The 18171-nt window shown below is 31.7% G+C and overlaps 1 protein-coding gene across 2 annotated transcripts in view; it reads right to left on the bottom strand.

Annotated features, from left to right (window-relative positions):
- The window catches only part of LOC123681254 (formin-like protein), a 103005-nt gene that overhangs the window by 54891 nt on the left and 29943 nt on the right, over positions 1 to 18171 (bottom strand). For both annotated transcript variants that reach the window (XM_045619540.1, XM_045619539.1), the window contains exon 2: positions 5313 to 5396. In XM_045619540.1, the coding sequence (XP_045475496.1) occupies positions 5313 to 5396 (84 nt within the window). The remainder of the gene's footprint in view (positions 1 to 5312; positions 5397 to 18171) is intronic.

Below are 18171 nucleotides of genomic sequence, written 5' to 3'. Positions count from 1 at the left end.
TTTTTGAAATGTCAAATTTTGTTATCGAAACATCGGTTTATTGTTACATATATACAAGGGTGAACAAAAAAATTAAAGTTTTCATTCGGAACACACTGTGGAGTGATTTGTTGACAGACGAGAATGTTTACCAACACTATGTTGACTCATTTTTTCCGAACATTTCTTACTTTTAGTTTTTGCGATGTGTTAATTTTGAGAGATATTACAGCATTCTATATGGTACAATTGTTGAACGAGAAATTAATGTTCTGAATCGCAAAGATCTCAAAGTTAATTTCAGTTGATATAATGAACCAAAAGTGTCCATAAAATCCATGGAAAAGTTAATTGTATTGATGAATTCAGTCATAATTTTCCAAGTGATGAACAGAAACATTAATACAATGAAGTCATTCATCATGTTGATGAATTGTTTTCATTGAATCAAGAAACAATTTGCATTAAAATGAGATAAATTAAGATATGACAATTACTAAAGAGAAAAAATCTTCAGAACAGATGAACATCTAAGTGTTCGTAAGGATTCTCGTATGATGTCAATGATTCACTCCATAGGTTGTTCTGAATAAAAGATTACTTTTATGTTCCCGAGGAATCAAGCTACAATAAAAAAAAAATTGCAAAAATGGTATTGAAGAGAAAATAAATAACAAACTTCGTTGATATTGTATACTTGGGGTCGATTAAAGATGGTGTATACAGGTGTTTCCAAATTATACATGAACCTTGGAGGACAGTTTGCTGTGGTTTGAGCGATATTTAGTGATAACCAAAAATCAACTGTTTACGAAATATCTGAGTTCTTGTGATTTTTGAGAGATTTCTTACCGTACCTCATTTTTCGTCAATTTTTTTATACGTTGATCAAATTTGATGATTATTTCGAAATATTTTCATAGCCAGCTAGAAGTCCGGATCTAACACCGTTAGAATACACGAAGGAGCGAGAAAATTGAGAGTAAATTCCTGGAAAAGTAACAACTGAAGAAATAAAAAGAGGGCACGTGCTTGAAAAAGGAATGGTAGAGGTCATTTCAAACATAATTTATGAAAACATTTTTTTAATTCCAATAAAAAATATTTAATTCATTACTTTTTTTTTGCTTCTTTCCGCTATCAAATCAAGATCTTCTGAAACAAAACTAGTGCCTGTATTCTAACAAAAATTTTTCAATATTAATATTAATTTTTTTCATTAATTTTATCATTGTGCATGAATTGTGGAATTCAAGAGATGCAGGCAAATTTATTATAGAAAATCACTATTCTGTTATTCATATACCAACTTTCAAATCATAATAATTCTCGAATGAAATTAATTTTATGGCATTCACGTATACTAATTCTTATCCAACATCTAATACAGCATTTGTTTTTTTCATTGATATATCCTTCTCTGATGAAAACAATCCAAAATTCAAATCAAAGTTGGGTCAATGTAGAATAAATTGACGAAAAATAAAGTAAGGTGAGAAATTTTTGAAAAACACAAGAACTCGAATATCTCGGAATCTGTTGACTTTCAATTATCAATAAATATGGTTCAATCGTCAGCAAATAAATAATACTAACACCCTCAAGGTTCACTTCTAATTTGGAAACACCCTGTATATTTGCTACATCAGTTACTGTGTGCAGCATCAATAAAATTAGATATAAAAAAAATATAGTAGGCTTGATTATTTGTCAAATGACTCAGTTAGTTCAACAGTTTAATATTCTGCTACCGAAATGACTGCTCAGCCACAGATAAAATTTCAATATGTTATTAACGCGGCTATTAACATTATCAGGTTTTTCCATCTATAATTATTCCCAGAGTGTATTTGTTTTCGAGTTTGTAGTCAAGGATCCGTGAATACTTAATAAGGTTACCCTAATCACTGAACGATATAATATAAGTGAACTGAACAACATAGATGATTTACATTTGATCTTTTATTCTTTCTGATAATTGGTGCATTTCATATAACGGAAGAAAAATACCGTGATATATTTGCATCATTCTCATTAATTCATGCAAATTAAACAATATGTGAATAATTGGAATATTCCAAGATTTTTAGCAGTGGTCTTGTAGGTTTTTCGGATCGAAGAAATCCAACTTCGAGTTGCAATCTATGATCTAAAAACCTCTGAGGTTGCGAAACGTCAGGTGAAAAACCGATTAGACCACTGCTAAAAATTCCGGAATTTCAAGATGAAGCAATGCTAGTACCTGTGTAGAGTATTTGGGATGTTCATAATAGAATTAGAGTCAGTTTTTGAAGAAACAAAAATATCATATCATAAAACAAGTTGCAGAATGGGCTTCTATTCCAACACGAATGCGAAATGCATGAGAATTGTTAGAATTGCCTTCTGCAACGAGTATTAGACGATATCTTCTCTATTTCAGTCAAGTTTTATGAAATATTTTGGAAATTCAATTAAAAATTCAGATTACATACCCTAGTGACTTTTGTCGCTTTTGACGAAATTCGAATTTGAATAATACGTTTCGAATTTTTAAATAATATATAATTACTCATTAAATTCGTAAATTATGTCTGACGAATTCGATTCAACTTCAACAGAATCAAGAAAAATTGCGGATAATGACGCAAATCATTTCACTATATCCAAATTACCAAATTATATTACGTTGACGTGTGTTGAATTTTGATAGGATTGAAAGTCTGGGTCTGGGTAGACAACCACGAAAAATATAACTGAAAACAAAGTTGTAATGAGTTCATTACACCAATGTTTTCAGAACAGTAATGAAGTAATTACGATATTGTAATAGAGGAACTTATTTGTTTTATTCATCTGATTTCGCATAGGGTTTTCAATGTATACTTCTTCAACTTCAGAAGCACTCAATTCTGAATGACATTCTATTTCAACTGTTGAATTATTCCAAATAGTTTACAAAATATCAATAAAAAACACTGAAGAAATGGAAATATGCCCAGTCAGAAGATTTCGTTCATTATGAAAGATGATCCAGATTTTAGAGCAATAACTTTGGCATCGGATAGAACAACTCTTTTTATGAAAAAAAAAAAACAAGCTTCGTTTTCGAAAAACAGGATGTTTTGAAAAAAAAACAGTTTTTTACTTATAACTCTAGTATTATTACATTCAATGTTTTAATTGAAGTCTTGATAATGTATCGTTTCGAATTGAATAAGTGCCTCTTGTCAAAATTATCCAGTGGCGTAGTAAGAGTGAGATGATCTTTTTCTTATTGAAAATCCACACCAGTCTTTTTTACGAAAAAATTGTTTCATTTCTGAAATCAAAAGGGCTTCATTAAAAAATAGGTCTCTTGAATTTTTCTCATAGAATGTACCATTTTCGAGATAATCGAGTACAAAGCAAACACGCTTCACAAAAATCTAAAAAATTAAATTTTCAAATTTTCCCATAAGTGATAAATGAAAGTACAAAAATTGATGTAGTGTATCATAACGTTTTGAGATGGCATTTAATGGAGCATTTCTGAAAGACATCCAAACAATAAAATCATTTTGTGAATATTTATTATTGTTTGAGTGTCTGATAAATTTTCTTTTTGAAATGTTCAATTAAATGCCATCTGAAAGAGTTATAATAAACTACACCAATTTTCAACTTTCATTCATGGGAAAATTTCAAACTAGGTTTTTGTGGACAGTAATTGCTTTGCACTCGATTATCTCAAAAATGGTGCAGTCTATGAAAAAAATTCAAGAGACCTTTTTTTAAATGAAAAAATTTTTTCGAAAAAAAAAACAATGGTGTAGATTATCGATAAGAAAAGGATCGTCGCACCCCTATATCTAACTCGATGTTTAGAGACTTACCCAATTCGAAACATTACATAATCAAGACTTCAATAACTAAAAATTGAAACAATGGGTATAATAATGCTAGAGTTATAATTAAAAAACTGATATTTTTTTAAACTTCAACTCAAAAACGAAGCTGGTTAGGATACATACTTATAGGAATTTTCTTCATGAAAAGAATTGTTGTATCTGACAATTGAGTTATTGCGCTAAAATCTGGACTACCCTGTAGTTATCCTCAATATCCTGAGCGTGGACCATATTCACATTTTCGAAGTATAGAAGAAGAATGTGAAAATGCCGGGCCATTTTTAAAATTTAAAAAATATTATCACAGGGTAAATGAAATATCATGTCAAAAAATGTGAACAAAATTTTATGTGGTATTGTTCGTTCTATCTTTTAAAGGCGTATTTTTTTTATTTGACTTAATACGTGACAACTCGTCGCTCTACAATTAAACTTGGCGTTCTAATAAATTAACAGCATCACATAATATTGTCATAGCACCTATCATGTTTCTTTATTTATCATAACACTTAAATTCGAAACCGGGTGGTTCTAATAATGAAAGCAATTAAAATGCATAATAAAAAAGAATTTTTTAGATAATCAGACCACACACGGCAGAGACATTAGTGGAATTGATATAGATATTTATTTTGATTGGATATATTAAATAGGCTAGATGGCAGTAATAAAGAATCCAAGAACTGGTCTTAGAAAATAAAATGTTATACAGGGTGTCCAGAAACTATGGTGATAAATTTTTAATTTAATTTTTATTTATACCTTCCGCAGTTTCCAAAATTTTTCAATTGAATCTGAAAGAATGTTCAGCTGCTAAAATTTACATTTTCAATTGCCACCAGTGGCGCACAAGAAGGACATCATGGTCCCTTGGTTTAACAGAAAAAAAATTCCAAACGACTTTAGTTACTGAACCTAAAGTCTGATTTTGAAAATTATAGTAATTATGACGAAATTATAGAACGAGATCATCAGAGACGAGCGCTCAAAGAGTCCCATTTGAGTGATGCTAAGGTTGATTATTTGCAAAAGTAATTTAATATGTTTTCATTAACACAGCGTGTTCATTTGTTGCGATCCATTCTCAAAGAAGTATTTGTTGAAATAGATATGACAGAAATTGAATATCCCATTGATAGCGCACCGTCCAAGGTTGTCGGCTTCCAGTTCAAGGTCACGAAATGGTATGCTACAAACAACTGATAGTTCTAATTCTTGCAACCGGTATTCTGTGCACACGCTCGATTTTCAAAGAGATACAGTAGAATTAAAAATATTTTTATTGCTTAATGATTCACTTCAATAATACCTGATATTCAACGTCAAATACTGAACAATGGCTACTTCCTCAATGTTGACTGCATTGAGGAATAAATTATCCGTTATTAACTTCCGAAGAGTGGAACAAGGAATCATAATTTGATTGAGAAATGTTCTCACATTTGAAGGAGAAAATATACTCACTTGATCACAGATTATTTCCCATTTTTTTCCAGAGTCGTAGTTTCGCAGTAATTTGGCTTTATCGGGTGGAAGATCCATCGAAGCCTGAAAATAAAATAGTTTGTAAAATACAATTGGTTCATATATTCGTTTCATTATGCATTCAATGAATGAAACTAAAGAATGATGTAATCTCGAGTTGCCAGACCTAAGAAATTCCTAGATAAATGTTCTTTGTGAAAATTACGGAAACTGCATGCTAGATGTAGCAGTATGTGATGTATAACAGAGGTCAAATATAATTTTCAACCGACTATTTCACTCCATTTTAGTGAGAATTTCGTATAGCGATAAAACATGCAATCTAACAAAAGTGGGTTTTTTCTATATATGTGCTCCTTTTGATTTGGTTTGGTTTGGCAATGAAACAAATATTGCTCAATATATTATTTCCAAAAAGAAAATTATCTTCTGGAGAACTCCATGAGGAAGTGGTAAATAAGCCAATATTTTCCGAAACTACCGAATGTTTTTCGAAAAATTTTAATTCATGGAAAAAAATCGAAATTGGGAAAAAGGAATTTGGTACAAAACGTGACTCTTGGGTTGAATTAAATATCAAAATGGACAACAACATAGGCGAAAAATTTTGAATGAACACGAAAAAGTACCTTATAACTATCCATTACGATAGAGCATTTAAAAATAACAGGCCGATTGAAAAATCCCCAGTCTACCATAGTAAAACACATTTTTTAGCAAAATTCGATTTTATTATTCAACATAGTTGCCTCCGCAGGCGATACAGCGATTATAGCGATCTTCCAACTTTTCAATACCATTTTTGTTGAACGATTTGTTTTTCGCTCCAAAATAGGCCTCAGTTTCGGCGATTACTTTTTCATTGGCGCTAAATTTCTTTCTAGAGAACATGTCTGAGAATAGGAAAAAGTCGCTGGGGGCCAGATCTGGCGAATACGGTGGATGCAGAAGCAATTCACAGCCCAATTCATGTAATTTTGCCATTGTTTTCATTGATTTGTGACACGGCGAATTGTCTTGATGAAACAGCTCCTTTTTTTCTTCAAATGGGGGTCGTTTTTTAACGATTTCATCCTTCAAACTTCAAAAATTTAAAACAATCCTATAAAGCTATTTAATAATCGCTGTTGATGATCTGGCCCTTTTGGAGGTAATCAATGAATATTATACCTTGCGCATCTCAGAATACAGATGCATTAACATTGCCAGCTGACTGTTGTGTTTTTCCTCGCTTTGGATTCGGTTCGTCGTGTGCCGTCCACTCAGCTGACTGTCAATTGGACACCGGAGTGAAATGATGGAGCCATGTTTCATCCATTGTCACATATCGACGCAAAAATTCAGGTTTATTGCACTTAAACAGCTTCAAACACTGCTCAGAATCATTAACACGTTGTTGCTTTTGATCGCGGCACCCATTTTGCACATCTTTCTCATGTACAAATATTCGTGAATGAAATGATGTACACGTTCAGATGATGTCATCACAATGTCTGCTATCTCGATCAACTCCACTTTACGGTCATTCAAAATTATTTTGTGCAATTTTTTGATTTTTTCGTCGGTAACAACCTCTTTTGGGCGTCCACTGCGTTCGCCGCATAAACTTAGCATACCAATTAATGATGGTTGATTTTCCTGGTGTAGACTACGGAAACTCTTCTTAAGCCAAGATTTTGCTCCAACTGCATTTTTTCCCTTCAAGAAGCTATATTTTATCAGCACACGAAATTCTTTTTTCCATCATTTTTCGAATAACAGAAGTAGCTACACTCACAACGCAATATCTCACGAAAGAATGGTCGAACTGCTGTCAAATTTTGACACGTATCGTTTGAAGGTTGGTACTAACTAAAATCATATGGATTTAATACAAGCACCGCCATCTGTGTATCAGACAGGGGTTTTTTCGATTGGCCTAATATTGCTCAATTTATTACTTCCAAAAAGAAAATTATCTTCTGGAGAACTTAATTAGGAAGTGGTATATAACTATAAGCCAATATTTTCCAAAACTGCCGAATGTGGTTCGAGAAACTTATCGAATAATACCTTGAACTCATGGAGAAAAAATCGACTAATTAAATTTGAGAAAGAGGAATATGGTACAAAACTCTAGGGTTAAATTAAATATCAAAATGGATAACAACATATGCAAAAAATTCGAAATGAAGCCGAAAAAGTCCAATACCTATAACTATCCATTCCGATAGAGCATGTGCCATGTCGACATTAGTCAAAAAAAGAGTTAATGAACAAGCGTGCCTAATTAAAATTATGAGTAATTCGACTGTAAATTCCTTTAAACAATATCTACAACTAGATGCAGCACATCATTTGAAACGTATTGTAATTTTCAATTTCAAAATGAATTAAAAAACCGAAATTTAATACTTCAAAATATGTTTTTCCCCAGAATTCTTGCTTTCTTGGTTTTCTCGAGTATTATCATAAAACTTTCTAGTGAAATAGTCATGTCGAAAACCACTCGAGATAAAATTTGATAAACTTAAAAATGTTTTGCACAATTCTAAGTACACAGTATACTTCAATGTAAATTGGCTTTGCCATAAAAAAAAATACACAAATAATGTGATCACAACCCATCTTACGAAATTACTGTTAACACCATAACATAAATATTGAATTTCGTATATTGGCATATTTCGATCAATAAATTCCGTGAAATTTGATACTTCGATACTTTGTTTTTGATATCCATGGCCAGAAAAAATTAAACAGTAATTTAATAGTCAGGTTCCCAAATAGTTCAGATTTCCAGTTATGATCCTAATGATCTCAGTGAAGTTTTTGGTATCTGATACATCTACAATCTACATTCACTGGTCCTGAATATAAAATCCTTGAATCAAACAAGAAGAGGAAATTAATTTCGATAATCAGAACAAAAACTTTCAATGAGGTTTCCTTGTGTAATAGTAATACTAAAGAAACATAGTGTGCCAACAGTAATGGTTATTTTCGCCATCCAAATCATTGACCGATATCTTCAATGAGCAAATATAATCCACACTCCAACAATTTTATTTTATACTTGGCGGAAAGATTCAGATTATTTTGAGGAATGATAACATACGACAATATTCAAATTTAGAATGCAGAATCGGGGAGTGAAGTAGTATACAAACATCTTTCACTAGGTTGTTTAATAAGTTTTGAGGTTCGATAAGAAAACACAATTTTATGGTTTGAAATACACTTTGTTATTCAGTATAGTTTCTCTGAACATCAATGAAGTGGGAATCTTGAAGGGTAGCAGAATACGCTTCTACAGCTCTTATGACCTTATCATTTGATGATAAATGCTTTCCACGCATGAATTTTCTTAGGTTTGGAAACAGATGGAAGTCGCTAGGGGATAAATCTGGTAAATACGATGGATACTCTAACAATTCGAAATTTAATTAATGGATTTTAGCCATTGTCAAAATGATTTTGTGACACTGTGCATCGTTCTGATGAAATTTTTTTTCTTCTTCTTTCACGAAATTTTTTCCTTCAGCTAGTCTGAAAAGTTACAATAATATTTCAAATTTATTATTTTACCGGTGTTCAAGCTTTCCATAAGCAAAATTCCTTTAGCATTCCAAAAAAAAAGTGGTGCTAACCCCTTCTTGGTCGAAAAACCAGGCTCACACTACTATTTAGCCCCTTATTTTGATTCAGGATCATGGGGATAGACCCAAGTGTCATCCATAGTGATGAATCGACGAACAAAATCCACTTCATCAATTCAAAAACGCTCTAAATGTTCCTGAGAAAATTGAATTCAAATGTGTTTTGGTTCCATTGTTATCGAATATGGCACCCATTTTGCATACAGTTTTCTGTACCCAATATTCCAGTCAAAACAAACTGCTAAACAGCAGAATTAGATGCCCAGGGGTTCTACTAAATCTTTTTAATTCACTCGACGATTTTCCAATACGATATCCTTTATTTTTTCTACGATATTTGATGTTGTTGCTTTTTTTTAATGTTCTTGACGTTTATCGTCTTCAAAGCTTGTATGACCACGTTTGAATTCAACAATCCATATTTCTACTGTAATAGATGAAGGCGAAATGTCCTTATACACTTCCAACATTCGTTTATAAACTTTTGCTCTCAAACCTTCCAAAAATTAATATTCAACCCCTGCACAATACTTGATTTTCCTATTGTAAAAACATTCTGAATGGCTTGTAAACGAAGAATGAATTGGCAGATTGAAATGAAACTTCACCCAAGTTCATGAGAAGAGTGTACCTACAAATCATAACAAAAAAAATTAAGCTAGTGGGTATCAACTCATATCGAACCGCAAAACTTATTGAACAACCCATGTATTCTCCTATTATCTCGACCGAATAATAATTATTCTATAAATTTTACAGATAAGGCTTGTCATTCTTCATTTTCAAAGTAGATATTATTAATTTCTCTTCAATTCAGATAAATTCTTGTGGAATTGGTCCAATTTCTACCTTACTGAAATCTCAATATGTAAATTATATTCGACATTTATGCAGGAATTCTGTGAATCCTTTGTTAAGAGATAAAATTAATAAGGGGATTCAACATTCCTACCACATTAAGAATTTTCGACTTTTTAATATCGCTTTATCCACCTGTCAGCTTAAACGAAAACAAACTTTCTTCGTTTTCCATTTCTTTCTATAGATCCTTCCCTTTCACACCTCCTTTATCGATTCTTCCAATCGTTAAGAGCGTGTATAAGAGGGGAATTCCCTCCAGGGCTTTATGCCTATTCATCACGCGAAGAGCATTCTAAAGGACACCCGAGTGTGGTAGGATGAAGACACCCACGTATAATTCAAGAATAAGAGTTGAAGAGGCACTTTTGAAGCCTCGCAACCAGATACACTATTCAACTTGACAAGCTTGTTTTCCTACACGCTTATGTACCTACAGCATATCTCGTGCTCTCTGATTGCATTCTGCAAAATCTATGATACTTGATCAGTCCGGAGGATTTGTTAGCATTGAGAAAACGATTGAGGTATGTATATTCATTTATTTTATTCATTCGCACTTCAATACAAACAGATACAACTCCGAAAGAACAGAATACTGTTCTTTATTATTTATTTATTATTTTAGTTTTATTATTTAGTTATTCGCTCAATAACAATTGGAAATCATTCTTAAGGTAATGATGAATTGACAAAAATTGAAATAGAAAAAATGTACAGGATGGGCAAATTTCAATGTTTTAGCACTACACCTTTTAAACCAGAGGAGACATACAAAATGCAAACCCCATTCTCGTTTTTTTAATTTTCAGAGAAACTAACAAGAGAAGTATTAATTTTTGGCCACCTTCTTTTGTTTTCGAGTTATAAGCGAACATTGAAAAACGGCGATATCGAAAAAGTTGTATATCTCCGCTTATACTGATGATAGAGCTCTAGAATTGAAAAATTATACAGGCATTTTTTGGTAAAATCCAGTGGCGAGTTCGTATTTTTAGCAGGAATTTTAATTATAAAGCTATGATCCAAAGCAATGTTTTCTTGAATGAGAACATTAGATTTTTTTGCCATTTTTTGAAAGCTTAATTTTTACTGATTTCAAGAATATACAACATCGCATGATTTGTATCAATATAAATAATAGAAAATGCTAAAAACCTTTTTTCAACTAAGAGTCTTAGTATTTCTATGGTTTTAACTATTGATGAGCACTGAAAAATAGAGTTTTCTTCCGTCAATCGGATTATTTCTATGCTTTCCACTAATTTCTACAAAATTCTAATCTAGATATATTTTATAAATTTTAATTCAAAATGGATTCGGAAATAACGAAAGATCCAGATGATCTCTCTTGTTATGGAAAGTTCTATTTTTCTGTGCTCATCAATAGTTGAAACCAAGGAAATATTGAGACTCTAAGATGAAAAAAGGCTTTTAACCATTTTTTATCATTTATATTGACCATATACGATAATGTATATTTTTGAAATCAGTAGAAATAAGCTTTCATCGATTTGCACAGAAATCTAGTGTACCCATTTAAAAAAACATAACTTTGGGTCATAGCTTCGTAATTTAAAATTCTGCTAAAAAACGAGGAAAATTTGTATAGGAATACAAACCTATTCAGGCAAACAACAGTTTAAGCCTCAGAGTAATTAACATAGATAGAGGGAGCATAAATCATTTCCAGTAAGCAACTGTCCCCAACATGAACTATCAAATTTGACATGAAGCACGCGGAAATGAAAACATATCAGTAATACGATATTTCACTTAATTCGCGAGTTTCTCCACAAAAAAACGCACTTCTTATTTCCCCTAGTGAATCAACGTTTCATATTAACTCAAAATATATTGAAATAATAAATATATCAGAAATTCAGAAAACAAGCGTCTAACAACGGATGACACTATAAATTCGACAATTAGGAAAAATATCGGATTCCAAATATTGAAAATTTCATATTTAAATGAGAATCACTCAAATAAATATATTTCATTCAACATAGTGATACATTTATAACGATATAGTAAAATTGTTGATTTGAAAATATATCACAATCCGACAACGTAATCTAGCCATGTTGGGGACATGTAAAAATTGCGAATACTTCCTTTATCTATGTTTATTACTCTATGTGTAATATAAATCAATTAAAAACTGAAAAATCATTCACAAGGTAATTACTGATAGAAAATAAATGAAAGAGAAAAAATGTACAGGATGGGCTAATTTCGATGTTTAAGCACTACACCTTTCAAACCAGAGGAGATAGACAAAATCTAATACCCCATTTTCGTTTTTTTTTGAGAAACTAACAAGAGTAGTAATCATTTTTGGTTACCTTCTTCTGTTTTACTGTTATGAGCGAAAATTGGAAAAATAGTGATATCGAAAAAAAATTATATCTCCACTAATACTGACGATAGAGCTCGGAATTTAAAATATCATATAGGCACTTTTTTACGTAGACTCTTGTGGTGTGTTCATCTTTTTAGCAGGATTTTTAATTACGAAGCCATGACCCAAAGTTAAGTTTTTTTGAATGGGAACACTAGATTTTTGTGCCATTTTTTGAAGGCTTAATTTTAACTGATTTCAAAAATATACAACATCGCATGATTTGTATTAATATAAATAATATGATAGAAAATGCTAAAAACCTCTTTTCATCTAAGAGTCTTAATATTTCTTTGGTTCTAGTTTCTCAGGAAAAGAGAACGAGAATGGGGTATCAGATCCTATGGTTAAAAAGTTGTAGTGCTAAAACATCAAAATTTGCCCACCCTGTACATATGCATTTGATAGAGAAAAATCAAAATATTCTTCATAGAGAACTTGAGAATAGACACCTCCATTTCAGTTGTCTTAAACGAGACAGAAATCCATTTGAGGGCAAAACTTATCGTACGATTGCAGCCCTCTATGGAGGGAAGAATTTCAAGAGTTGCATTTATCTTGGAAGCAACAGAAACTTAGAGATGTCTTTTAATATTGGATTAAGAACTTCGAAGGACATGTTTCAGTATGACAGTCAAAATATAAATCAAAATGATATCTGCATCTTCTTTAACCTCTGCATTATTTGGATATCCTCAGCCTCTATTTTAGTCATGATGATTAGGTTCATCTAGTTGGAGTTATGCGATAAGAATTTGGCTTGTGAAATTGTATATATTGAGGTTCAAATTGAAAAATAACCATATCCTTTTTGTTGTATGTTTCCACGCAGAAAACCAAACCTATTTTGAAAAAAGACGGTCTAAGTCTAAGCTATATGAAATTGCCACTTAGACGAAGCTAAAAAAGGTTTATCAAATATAGTGATTTCGTCAAATTATTCAAATATTTAATTAAAACCACATATTCAAGTTTTCCAATAATGAATTATTTCAGCCTCCCCTATTTGGTAGTTGGTTATAATTAAGAAAAGTTATATTTTTAAACAATGTATTTAATACCTAGATCAATAGTTACGAGATATCAATTTAAAGAAAAAATATTCCTTTTCAGACTGCATTACATGTACTATTTGAACGTAGAAATCGATTATTGTGTGGTTCAACAATAAATAGTTCATTTGCCTCAAACAAAAAGTAGGACAATCAATAAGAAATGTTAAATTCCAAGTCGGTCTATTTCAGAAAGTGTTTTATTCTTTGAGGTTGTAGCATGACTTTATGATAAATCAAATTTACATATGGATTGCATTAAGATTAAGATTGGTGTGGATGTCTAAAATTCCGCCTTTCAAAGTGCGACAATTTTTTTAAATCTTCTTCTTAAGTTTATATAGAATGAGAAATGATTTCCGATGAAGCTAGGCGTTTGGATTTTCTCAATATTTTGATTCATTATTGTAAATGAAAAACCAATAATCCAGCTAGTTGTTGCTTTCTAAGAACCACACGAAGAGATCTGCAAAAAAAAGAAGAACAATATCCTCAGTTGTGTTTACTTCCAAAATACAAACAAATCCAGGAAGCATTGGTATCAATTGATGTGAGATAAAAACTGATAAACTCCATTATCTAATTGGTAAAACGAAATAAAAAGTTGCACCTTGAATTGTGGTGGACGTTTTGGAAGGCTAATTCACAGTATTCGTTCCAGCAATAGGTACGTCTGTCTCTCTTAGTGGATTTAATGACATAAACGATACCTTTACCAGTGATTATTAGCTTCAGATTTTTCTTTTGTGTTATGAAGATTGATGATCTTGTTAGTAAGGGAATCTCCTATGTCTAGTAGCAACGGTATTTATTTATGCATTGAAAGGAATACTTACAGAGAAGAGTCGTTGTTCCTATGATTTTAATTAATATCTATGTATTTGGAAACGATAGGTTGGATTATGGAATTTGAAAGGTTAGATAGCGAAGAGTATCAGATTTTCTTGAGCAAATACTCTTGAATAAATTCAATTTTGGTAATTGAAGGCAATGAACTATAATCCCCGCAATATTTATAGTTCTACAGCAATTTTATGTGAAGCAACTGATCTGAAGATCTAAGACAAAAAAGATACTAATATACAAGATTTGAGTTTCCACCGTTTCTCATAGAATTCGTCAAACAAAAAACTAATAAGAAGAACTCAAAAAAAATATTGTAGTAGGTAAGTACCATTATACCATCGCATAAATTCAATATTAAAATTCGAATATTTATATTTGAAAATTCTAAGAATTTGTATATTTTTCGAAAAATGAAGATTTCTTGCTTGCTTTTTAGTTTTCCAAATTTATGTATAGGATTCTCAACTAACTGAAATTTTGTAAAGGGTTTTCTAGTAAGATGTTTCATTTTGAATAGTGCACTATGTGGGCAGCTACCACTTTCAAAACTGTCATTTCTTTTTTTTGACAAGTAATAATTACAACATTGTTAAAAATGAAACTATACACGTTTCAACAACGCACTGAAATTGCTAAAATTCCATACAAAAATGGTGAAAATTTTGCAAACACAGTTCGCTAAACTAAAACAATACTTATAAATACAAATTATAAATGTTAAGTGAACAAATAGACAATACCACATCATACAGTGGTGGGATCCTATACTCATTCATTATCGCTAGATCCGTTTATAATCGGAACCAATCCCTTCCCCTTACGATAAAAACTAAGGTGATAACTCTGGTGAGGGGAAATGATTATTAACGTATCAATCGATAATAAATTATAAGGATCCCGGCTCAGAAGATTAGACTACTGAAAGCTATAGCTTGTACGTGAAGCCACAAATTCATCTTGAAATAACTTAAGTTGATGTTGAAGCAAAGCAAAAAATAAACTGAACATCTTGAAAAACATAATGGATGAAACAATATTAGTAAGAACAACAAGATTTAAAATATCCATTTATCCTTCTTTTTCTTCATTCTTCTTCATCTTATCGTGGCCTTTGGTTGACAAAATCGTGCAATTTTTCTCTTCTGTAAGAGAGTTGCAGAATGGGCTCCTATTCCAACACGAATGCGAAATTGAACGCATGAGTGTTGGAATTGCCTTCTACAACGAGTATAAGACGATATTTTCTCTATTTCAGTCAAATTTTGTGAAATATTGTCGAAATTCAATGAAAAATTCAGATTATATATCCTAGTGATTTTTGTATAGTATCCTGGCAGTTGGTATGACTGTTACGAGAATTGACAGATTACGGAATTTGAATGGTACGTTTCGAATTTTGAAACAATTTATAACTACCCATTAAATTCATGAATTATGTCTGACGAAATCGATTCAACACCACCAGAATTAAGAGAAATTGCGAATAATGTTGCAAATCATTTCACTATATCCAAATTATATCATATTGACAATTGACGAGTGTTTAATTTCATGGGATCAAAAGTCAGTTTAGACAACCACAAAACGAAAAATATGGCTGTTTTTATTACTGCAATGAACTCATTACGATATGTTATAGAGATTAGTATATTCTAAAACAAGTTGCAGAATGGGCTCCTATTCCAACACGAACGCGAAATGCGCTTGAGTGTTGGAATTGCCTTGTGCAACCAGTATTAGACGATATTTTCTCTATTCAATCAAGTTTTGTGAAATATTGTCGAAATTCAATGAAAAATTCAGATTAAACATCCTAGTGATATTTCTATTGTATCTTGGCAGTTGGTGTGACTGTTATGAAAATTGACAGATTACGGAATTTCAATTTCAATCATACGTTTCGAATTTTGAAATAATTTATAAATACGCATTAAATTCGTGAATTATGTGTGACGAAATCGATTTAACACAACCAGAATCAAGAGAAATTTCGAATGAAGTTGCAAATCATTTCACTATATCCAAATTGAATTATATTGACAATTGAGGTGTGTTTGAAGTTGATAGGATCGGAAGTCAGTACAGACAACCACAAAACTGAAAATATAACTGAAAACAATGCTGTAATGACTTCATTACTGCACTGTTTTCAGTACTGTAATGAACTCATTACGACACTGAAATAGAGAAAATATTATTTCGACATTGCAAAAATGAATTGTTAAAAAAAATCAATCCAGACGAAAATTATTATAACACTAAAAGTGATCCCATCTCTTACAGAAGGATACCCATAAAGCACACTTAGTACATTTTACGATCACGAAAACGACCAAGCCGAATAATAATATGGGGTGAACGAACGATCATCGTTCTTCATTTAAGCCCTCTAATTTAACACCACCCGATCGGTTCAACCGGAGGAACCGTGGTAGAGAGACAGTGTAAGAATAGCCCGGCAACGAAGTTACAAAGAATTGAAAATAAAAATAGAACGCGATGAGTAGAAGTAGCATATTCGGAGAGATCAACTTGACCTTCGTCCCACGCAATCCGATGCTGTTGCTGCTGCAAGAAGCGTTTATATCATGGTTGAGTTCTTGGTAAGGGGAAAAATGTTGTACGAGGTTCGAATCCTCGGTTTAGAGAATGATACGAGTACGCTAATCTTCTGTTTTCCGACAAACACAAAACAAATTGAAAAACATTTTTTTTCACTTTTAACTTATTTGGACAATTTTTCGGGCAAAATAATTGACCTTGCATCAATTATTAAGTCGCGGGCCTAGCCAGTAAAATGCATTTTTTCCTAAAAATACGACTGCATTCGTTAAAAGCACCTTCAAGAGTGATACATGTACTACAACGCTGTTCTAATTTTTTAACACCTTTTTCTGTTTAAGATTCTTCTCGTTTCTAAACCAGCTTAACGTCGACAATCACTCTTTTATTTGGACGAATTCAAAATTAACATATCAATTTTTAACTGCTGTTCTCATTGGAGCAGAGTCTGCGAAACACTTCCCAAGCCATTGCTTTGCTTACACAATATTTTTTCTCATCAAAAAACAGTGTTTCATCGATACAAGAAACTCGTTTTTATCCATTTTTCAAAGAACAATAAATGCAACTCGGAATGCAACGTAACCTAACCTTTAATATATCGATTTCGATATTTCGATTCAAATTAACTTGTCATAGAATAAAATTCAGAATTTCTAATAAAGGAACTTGGTGAAAATAGATAAATTTTCAGTGGTAAGATCCCTAGGACATTGATAATAGACGAGATAATTTTATGAAAATCGAAAGCTCAGCTTTCGGCTTAGGACTGTAACTAAAATACAAGTTTGGGATTTTTTATAAATTTATGAGGCATTTGTCGGGAGATATTCGGCGGAAAATTTTCTAACAAAAAAAATTTATGACTATTAAATTTAACTAAACATTAGATTCGTTGATGTTCTGTACAATAGATGATCACTTATCATTGCATCGTGGTCATCTCAGGCTGATTCAAATACTATACTGTTTAAACGGGTCAATAATAATGTTATGGTTATTATAGCATTTTTTGCAAGAGTTTGCACAAAACGTTCCAACGTTGTTTCTTTTTATTCGGTCTAGTCTTTCTATCTTGTATTGATCGCCTAATCAACTTATCAACGTCAATTCTTTTAAGCTCTTATGTTCAATCAATTCTCGTTCGCAGCAAAAATCCATAAATATTTTCCAAATATATTTGTGTCTGTGTGTTGTATTTCTGGGAATTTTTCTTTAATAAGCGCCTTTATACTTTGTTATACTTCGAAGAAACGCATTGCCAAAACGTGACGTTTTGAAATTTATTTGGAATGAAGTTGTCAGTCTCATTCGTGTTGTCATAGTGATTGATAATTGCACTGAATGCAATTATCCCTAGTAATACCACTAGAGGTCAAATTATTTCCGGAAATTTTTTATTTTGAAAATTATCCCGAGTCGAAAACTAGAAAAAAAAGAATTGTACACCACTGAGATATTTCCAGATCATTTCTGAA

This window comes from Harmonia axyridis, chromosome 5 (assembly GCF_914767665.1).
Source record: "Harmonia axyridis chromosome 5, icHarAxyr1.1, whole genome shotgun sequence".
NCBI lineage: Eukaryota > Metazoa > Arthropoda > Insecta > Coleoptera > Coccinellidae > Harmonia > Harmonia axyridis.
This window is presented reverse-complemented; position numbering and strand designations above follow the sequence as displayed.